Genomic DNA, 9,188 nt, shown 5'->3' on the forward strand with positions numbered 1-9,188 from the left:
CAAAGAAATATCTTGTAATTGGGTGTCATTTTTTTATTTTACCTTTATACGATCTCTAATTTTTAAAAGAAATAAAGAGTTTGTAAGGTATGGATAACTAGGTGATCATTTTGTAACTTTTAATAGTCGAGGGACTAAAAAAAGTATCTTATAGTCAGGGACCATTTGTGTAATTTACTCAAATAAATAAGTATTAGGTGCAGCAGCGGGTTAACTGGACCCGACCCACGATGAACTCGTCTTTATTTAAAAGGGTTCAGTTTCAAAAGGAGGTAGCATTCTTCAGTTCTGTCTTCTCTCGACAGGTATGCCTTTCTTACATAAACTTGATTTCTAGAACTCAATGCTTCTTTTTCTTTGATTCGTTTACATCTTTTAAGTGTGGGATTTATCATTTTGGAGCATAAAAGCAAAAAAATCTGTCAAGTTTGATATTTATTAGGATTATCTCCACAATTTATGAAACATTCTGCTGAATTACAACACTGGAACAGAGTTAGATTGAAGTGAAACTCTGAAACATTTGGTTATTTCTCTATATCTTGATTTGATTGATTTCAATCTTAGAGATTTCCAATCCAAGTGGTTTAATTTATCCCCCTTCGAGCCAGCCTTTGTATGTTAGATGTTGCTTCATAGGGTAAAGAGATTCTTAAGTAATCAGCTAACTATCAAACAGGCGAAGCAAATTCATGCTCAAATCCTTATTTTCAATCTTAACCACCTTCAGCCCTTGTTGGTTCATCAGTTGCTTCTGTCGAAAACCAACTACTCTGCAAGTGTTTTCATGTATGTTCGAGAAATCCTCTACCATTTGCCCGATGCTTTTTCATGGGGTTGCACTATAAGGTTTCTATCACAGCGTGGGAAGTTCCAAGAAGCTTTTTCTCTTTATGTTGAAATGCAGAAGCTTGGATTGTACCCAAGCACACACGCCATGTCGTCTGCTTTAAGAGCTTGTGCTAGGACTGAGAGTAAAACCGGTGGGATTTCGATCCATGCTCAGGTTCATAGATATGGGGTTTGCAATTGTGTTTTTGTGCAAACAGCTCTTGTGGATTTCTATACGAAACTGGGTGATATGGATACTGCAAAAAGGGTTTTCAATGAGATGCCTGAGAAAAATGTGGTCACATGGAATTCGATTTTATCCTGGTACTTGAAAGCTGGAAATTTAGGAGAGGCTCAGAGGGTTTTCGATGAGATGCCGAAGAAAGATGTTATATCTTGGAATTTGATTCTTTCAGGGTATGCAAAGACGGGGAATATGGATCAAACGCTTTTGTTTTTTCGGCAGATGCCGGAGAAAAGCTTCGCTTCTTGGAATACCTTGATTAGTGGTTATGTTGAACATGGAGAAATAGAATCAGCTCGGAGATTCTTCGACATGATGCATCAAAGGAATAATATTACTTGGATCACAATGATAGGTGGGTACACTAAATGTGGGGATGTAAAGTCTGCTCAAGAACTCTTCGATAAAATGCCTGAGAAAGATAATTTGGCCTTTAATGCCATCATATCTTGCTATGCTCAAAACAGCCAACCAAAGGAAGCCCTGAAGTTGTTTGATGAGATGCTTAAATCAGGTACCAGTATCCAGCCAGATGGGGTAACTTTGGCAAGTGTTATATCTGCTTGTGCGCAACTAGGGGAATTGAAATTTGGTTCATGGATCGAGTCATACATAAATAAGCATGGAATCCAAATGGATGACCATATGGTTACTGCTTTAATTGATTTGTATTCAAAGTGTGGGAATGTTGATAAGGCCTTTAACTTTTTCAATGGTCTGATGAAAAAAGATGTTGTTTCTTACAGTGCAATTATAGCGGGATGCGCCATCAATGGTAAGGCTGATGATGCCATCAAGTTATTCCAGAAAATGGTGGATGCACAAATTCAACCAAATTTGGCTACCTTCACTGGCTTATTAACTGCCTATAATCATGCTGGCCTGGTTGAAGAGGGCCACCAATGCTTTAATTCTATGAAAGATAATGGAGCTGTGCCTTCAACTGATCACTATGCAATTATGGTTGATCTTTTGGGCAGGGCAGGAAGACTAGAAGAGGCATATGAATTAATAAAAAGTATGCCTGTGAAGCCCCATAGTGGCGTTTGGGGAGCTTTGCTTCATGCATGTACAGTACATAAAAATGTTGAATTTGGAGAAATTGCAGCTCGGCATTGCTTCGAGTTGGAGCCTGGTACAGATGGTTATTATTCTCTCCTTGCCAATATTTATGCCTCTGTGGGGAGGTGGGGTGATTCCCGACGAATGAGAAGGAATATGGAAAGGAAGAAACTGGCCAGGATACCCGGTTGTAGCTGGACAGAATTGACTTGATTCTTCCTCCTTTGACAGGAGCAGGTATTTACTGCCAACTTAGATGCCATCGAACTCGGAATATGATCTGGGACTGTTGGCGAGTTGACATTGAATGGGCCAGCTTGTCCTTCAACAAAATGCACGTAGTACCACATAATTTGGGTACAAGAACATCACTAGATGACAAATCCAATACTATGCTGTCTCTAGTTTTCCTTCTTTTCTGGACTTTCTCATTGTATCTCAAGGATTCTGTTCTATTATGATTTTGCAATGATCATCCCATGGCACAGTTCATTGTCAATTGGAATGCTTCGATGCCATCATCGTAAAAGTTTACAGAACATTTGTTTGTGCAACCGGACGTGTCGGGATGAAACGGAGTGGCATATTTGAGGTCAGAGAACAGAATTCCTATAGAAACCATCTTGAGATTATTTCCTTTCATTTTCATGTTATGCATTTCTTGATCAGTGGAGCTAAACAAATAGATACTGTATATGAATATGAGTAATGGTTAAATTTATTTTACCTAGGCATAATACACAGATAAGTGCCCAAACTATAATTTTTTTCCCAATAGGTGCCTAAAGTATTTTTTGGACCATCCAGGTGTCTAACGTTACAAGCGTGACCACTTTAAGTGCTTAGGACGTGATAATTGTTCGTTTTCTCCGTTAAATGACACATGTTACAATATGGTAATTTTGATTTTTTTAAATATATTAAAAATATTATTATATTTATAAAAAAAAAATTCTAATTTCTTTTAAATTACAAAAAAAGCTTCAAAATCCGTAAAATCTCCAAATCCTAACACATCGCTGCCACCTTTTTCGGCCACGACCACCGCCGTCGACGTAGTCCCTACCATCACCTTAGTTATATGCCACTGTAGTTGTTGTCGATTGGCATTTAGAATCGCGTGGGATCACGATTTTTATCCTAGGGTTCGTGGGGTATAAAACTCTGATTGGATGTTGATCGACCGTCGATCAGTCACGATTTCATAGGGATTTTGGTTGCCGGGGGAGCTAAGGTCAAGTGGAGCTTCGTCGATGACAAAGGGCGGCGGGCGGCATGGGTTTAGGGATTGAAATGAAGGTTTTTAAAGTTTTTGGGTTATTTCAAAATTTGTGTTTTCTTTTTTTAATATATAATTTTCTTTTTTTATTTTATATAAAAATTTTAAAATTATCTGATGACATGTGTCATTTAACAGAGGAAATTAACGTCACTGACGATCCAGGCACCTAAAATGGTAACGTTTGTAACGTTAGGCACCTAGATGAATAAAAAATTATTGTAGGCACTTATTTGGGAGAAAAAGATATAATTGGGTATTAAGCCTTTTACCTAAAATATCTATATTCAATATTTGTTTATATTAGTTAGGATGCATTTGGTTCACATGATATAAAATTACGGTTGAAAACAAAATTATAGAATGTGAGATTTTAGTATTTGATTAGAAAATATAAGATTATTTAGAATTACATCTTACTGATCACTCTTGTTACACAATTTGTTTTATAAATAAATTAGTTATTTTGATATGTAAACATATTTATTTTTTAAAATATAGATTTCTCTCAAAACAAATAAAAAATATAAAAAACATATAAAAAAATAGGGTAAATTATTAGAATGATCACTTTCGTTTCAAATTTGTTCATTTTTATCATCGATTTTGAAAAGTTGTATTTCAGTTACTTGCGTTATCAATTTATTAAATTTTGGTCATTGTTTGCTATATTTTCATCATTGAATTGTTAACTAATGTTAGTTTGATGATGTGGTGCATTAGTAAAATGAGTAAATTTTTAATTTGACCCTAAACTTTAGACCAACTATCATTTCGACTCTAAATTTTAGATAAAATATCAATTTGACCCTTGTCACTCACCACTGTCGTAGCCAGTCATCATTGGCCACTATCGATGACGATCTTTGAACCCTAAAATTTTCAAAAAAAATTAATCTTCTAAACATGAATTTGATGTCTGTTTCACCGAAAAGCATTCTAAACTCAACAAATTTAACCTATGAGCTGGAAGGAAACAGTGACGGGACTTCAATCCAATTCTAACATAAAGTAATTTAATTCTCAATCATGAACGAGCTGAAATTTTTAATTTATTTTTTATTTTTATTAAAACATTGTGCACTTGTGATTGGCAAAATCTAACAAAATATATAACTAAAATATATCTAACAAAATATATAACTAAAATACATAAAATAGTTTGAATGATATTGTTAGTTTAAAGATTAAAATTTAATAAATTAATAGTATATTTTATAAATATTAAAAAGTTAAAATCAATATTATAAGCATAGAAAAAATTCTAAAATAATAATATTATAAAAAAATATTGATTTGATTATAATATAAATTTAATTTTTTGGTACCATCAACCTTAATAAACCGCTGCTTAAGATCTTTCCAAGCTTCATTCTTAAGATCTTTCCAAACTAATGAAGCACTTGACGTAAACACTATGCCATCGGATAATTATTGACTATGTTTCAGACCCAAGAAAGAAATATAGCATTGCATCTATCCCGTTAAACATGAAGATTGCACGATCGGCTGCAGATACCATCGATGAGCTATATCTTATTCTTGGCAAACAAGGATTGATCGAATCCATAGATTGTAATTCTCAACCGCATTCAATTTATGAGAAACGAGGATGAATGCATAAAGGATGAGTGAAATCAATTTGAGTTTTCATGAAATTCAAACAATAAACCAACTCTCTCAGTAAACGTTACATTCAAAATATTCTACATGGCACAACAACTGCAGAAGCCTAATCTAATCAGCTGACCAAACTAAGCTAGTGGTGAAAATTAATAAATAAACCCTAGGTGAAAATGAGCATGATGGTACATATGAAACAACGACGACGAGAGAATGAGATTTCCATCTATTGTGGTTTGTTTGCCGGTGCTGTCAGTATCAGAAAACTTGTACTGGCAAATAATGTCGGGAAGTTTAGATTTAACTTCCAGGCACAGATACATTAATGTCGGTAGGTTTATTCCTTGTATCTGAAGGCAAAGGAGACCAACTATCACTGTGGAAGGATGTAGTGATGTTCGATTTCGGATCAGCACTAGAAACGGGAATAGCAGCCACTGGTGCGGCAACTGAATACGACTTGTGCTTCTGTTTCTTAGGCTTCGGCTCATGCTGGTTCCCTGCTAGAAAACTGCCCACTACAACCTGGTTCACAAACAACAGAAAGTAAGACATTTAGAGGCTCAATCTTCACCGGGGTTTGAGGTAATCATTCACTTAAAAGAAAGTTGTGAAAACCCAGAAGAGAAAACAACAGAGGCAAGACAAAACGGAAGCCGAACCTGCACAGGGCCAGCAGCTACTAGGAGACCAGCAACTCCACCACCTACAACACGTCCATCTGGACTTGCTAATGAAACACTCATCCCACCAGATCTGCTTCTTGTTGCACCAGTGTCATTGGGCATGAATGAACCAGACAAGGACAGTATCTCAAATCGACCCTGCAAGAAATTTGAGAAGGGATGAGATGTTTGCTGATGAAACAAAGTAAACTACAGAAATAGGCCGATTAAGGAAGTCGGTAAACCCTATAGGATCAATGCTATATTCCAATCAATATGCTAAAAAAAAGGATCAAGCAAATTTATTTTGAAGCTGTATATTGACAAAGATCAATTGAAGCTTTGACATGATGATATTTCTTATTCCTGTAAATTCTACATTTCTAGGTAAGAACTAAAATTTTAAACACCAATCTGCAGAGACTTAACAAGAATAAGTATCCATGTTAAGAGCCTAGATTTAAAGAGAAATAGGGCATTACCTCATATGTCAGTGTACCCCCAGAGGAATCGGGTTGACGAAGAGTGACACTTGAGATCACACCATTTGCAGAGAGAATGCATATAGCTCGAGGCCCTTGTTGAGAAAATGATATAATCTTCATCGTGACATCCTTAAACAACCGGAAAAAAAATAAACAATGTAATATATTAACAAGTTTTACTTTAATATTTGTATATAGCTCGAGGCCCTTGTTGAGAAAATGATATAATCTTCATCGTGACATCCTTAAACAACCGGAAAAAAAATAAACAATGTAATATATATTTTTTTTGATAAAAACAATGTAACATATTAACAAGTTTTACTTTAATATCAACTAAAAATCAGGACGACAACAGTACTCCCAATCCATATTTTTCCAGCAATGAAACAATGGAGTTTTCAAAGTCATCCCAAATAGAAATCCCCGCGACCCTTACGCAGATGTAAGTTAACGTCAAGTTCAAAATAACAGTAACATACCTCACCAGAATTAACAGTGATGAAATGTGGTGTAAAATTAGCCCCAACAGAGCATGCAACCCATTCACCTACAAAAGCAGTCTTACAAAATCAGAAACAATAAGAGTCGTCTCTCTGCAAAAGATCCTCTATCGCCAAAGCAAACCAAAAAGCTAAAAACACGGAATTTGAAGAATTTTACATCTATGAAAACTATTAAACTCATTATTCCTATAAAATGAATAATTGGGGAACTCAAAGATTAGCTCAAAGAGTTGATACCATAAAACCAAACCATTGTTCTTACTACTATTGAATCATCCTGCAAGACTATTATAAACATCCTAGGGAGTCCATGAAACTTATCAGGTTGCAATCTGATATTCCCAAAACAGTGCATACTGTATACTTTGCGTACTTCGCTAGTCTTAAAGGCACGATACTCGATCTATGTGCTCCGCAACTTGAGTGGATGGGAGGAAAAACTAGAGAACTAAACTAGTAATCAAAACTAAACCCCAGATATATTCATCCATACCACATGGTAGAAAGAATCACACAACTGACATACAGCCAAAAAATATCGAAAGCATTACGAGTTATTATTCGAAGAAACCAACAAGCAACAGAGTAAATCCAAAGTCCAAACTCAATAGGCCAAAGCATAAAAGCAACTTATGTTCTCCTCCGTCTAGCAATGAGATCAGCCAGCAAATAGCAGACAGGTTTGATATCCAAGTCTCCTCATCATCAATAGGGAGAGGGTACCTTACACAAAATTTGCTTCCAGTAAGGCATGACAAGTGGAAAAGGACACTAGCAACAAGAAGATTCCATCATTCCCATGAACCCCACATTACCAAACCATAAAACCTTTCACTATCCTTCATAAACTACCACATAGAGACTTATCAGGAGATCTCTCAACTAGGGCCATATCTACACACTTAAAACAACACAAAAGGGAAACATTCATCACCATAAAACACTGAGAATCCATGTTTTAAACATGGAAACAACCACCAAATCAATTGGAACTCAAAAAGGGTATTCACCATAATGGTTAATTGTTTCTAACCTATATTCTCCAGCTCGAACTTAGCCTTCGGAAACGACGTCGGAGACTTCACTTTCCCTCTCTTGCCAACTGAGAAGTCGATCACAGGGGGTGGCGCAGCCGTTGATATCGGCTTTGGAGAGAGCGCCATAGTGACTGAACCATCCGGTCCATATTTCCTAGGTCTTCCCCTCTTCTTCTTCAGCGGCATCCCCGCCACCGCCAGCGTTTGAAGGACTGATTGCGACGCCAGTTGTGGAGGAATCTGCGGCGGATCTGAGCCAGGATTCGAGCTAGGGTTTTGGGTCGAGTTTTCAGACCTTGGAGCTATGTGGTAGTCTGATGGAGCATCAGATCCTACCACCGTTACCCCAGTAGTGGCCGTAGTAGTAGTTGTGGTATTAGTATTAGTATTAGTAACAGCTTCTCTTGACTCCATAGTTAAAACTTAAACTTCCTGAAATTTTATCAGAAACAAATTTGGATTTTAAGCTCAACAAACTAAAAACAAGGTTAAATTTTTAAGAAACAAACACCCAAAACAGACAAAGTTGAAAGATGGTAACTTTTAACTTCAAACTCGGGAAAACTTCGAGTTTCTGGTACTAATACGAGGTTTTGAAGTTGATTTTGGAGCTAAAACAAGCTTTTTTCAGTTAAACTCAAACAGAGAATATGGAATATGGAGGGATATCAAAATTTTGAACTTTTTCCAGTAAATTAGTTTTGTAGAATAGAATGAGATTTGAGAAAGAAAGGTAAAAAAAGGAAAATGATAAAATATAATAAAGAAATGTTTTTGATTTTGTTGTTAAGCTAATTTAACTTTTCATACTCTGTAAGAATAATAAAGTAATGGAAAATGAAATATTCAAAAATGGTGGCTTTAATGAAATATATTATTATTATTTGTAGTCATTAATTATTTTACTATATTAAGATATTGATATCTTTGTTTTGTATGAATCGATTAGTTGGTAAAACGCAAGGCTCTTAATCTTGTGGTCGTGGGGTCTAGTACTATAGTAGGTAAATTCATAATTACCGGAGGTCTTACACGGAAGTTGCTCTTAACCTAGTGTTAGGAGCATCCTACTGCCCTACCTCCTCCTTATCCTATTACATATGGGAATATGATCAGTTAAGTTTTTTATAATTAAAAAAATAATTTAAAAATAAAAAGTGAAAGTGGGTAGTTAATTTTCCTTTCCGTCTTTTAATTTTTCAAGGTAGTGGGTCATATATGATTATTAAATAAATTTAGGGTAAACTACACGTTTAGTATCTCAATATTATTTTTGTTTCATTTAGGTCACTTAATTATTATTATTTTTTTCAAAATTATACCTAATGTTATGTTTTGATTTGGTCATTCACCATTAAAAAATAATAGAACTACCGATGTGGTATTTTTATTTTTTTCCAATGACAACGTTACATTACCTTATGGTGATACATCATCATCACTGTTATTTTTTAAC

General features: G+C 35.4%; 2 protein-coding genes across 3 annotated transcripts; one reads left to right on the forward strand and one right to left on the reverse strand.

The window, feature by feature from the left end:
* The first annotated feature begins 313 nt into the window (after positions 1-313).
* On the forward strand, positions 314-2,723 carry LOC120117383 (pentatricopeptide repeat-containing protein At4g22760). 2 transcript variants are annotated; one of them, XM_039137663.1, is made up of 2 exons: positions 314-1,227; positions 1,414-2,533. In XM_039137663.1, exons 1-2 carry the CDS (start codon positions 626-628, stop codon positions 2,348-2,350), a joined length of 1,539 nt encoding a protein of 512 aa, XP_038993594.1. In that variant the 5' UTR covers positions 314-625; the 3' UTR covers positions 2,351-2,533. The 2 variants fall into 2 exon arrangements, with proteins under 2 accessions (XP_038993594.1, XP_038993593.1); XM_039137662.1 differs by having other exon boundaries at positions 314-2,723.
* Positions 2,724-5,091: 2,368 nt separating this feature from the next.
* On the reverse strand, positions 5,092-8,433 carry LOC120117456 (AT-hook motif nuclear-localized protein 1-like). Its single transcript, XM_039137741.1, has 6 exons — positions 8,274-8,433; positions 7,729-8,164; positions 6,672-6,739; positions 6,187-6,318; positions 5,702-5,863; positions 5,092-5,564 (listed from the first exon to the last, which is right to left on the reverse strand). Exons 2-6 carry the CDS (start codon positions 8,144-8,146, stop codon positions 5,340-5,342), a joined length of 1,005 nt encoding a protein of 334 aa, XP_038993672.1. The 5' UTR covers positions 8,147-8,164; positions 8,274-8,433; the 3' UTR covers positions 5,092-5,339.
* Between the last annotated feature and the right edge of the window lie 755 nt (positions 8,434-9,188).

This window comes from Hibiscus syriacus, unplaced genomic scaffold (genome assembly GCF_006381635.1).
Source record: "Hibiscus syriacus cultivar Baekdansim isolate YM2019G1 unplaced genomic scaffold, ASM638163v2 tig00110319_pilon, whole genome shotgun sequence".
NCBI classification, from domain to species: Eukaryota; Viridiplantae; Streptophyta; class Magnoliopsida; order Malvales; family Malvaceae; genus Hibiscus; species Hibiscus syriacus.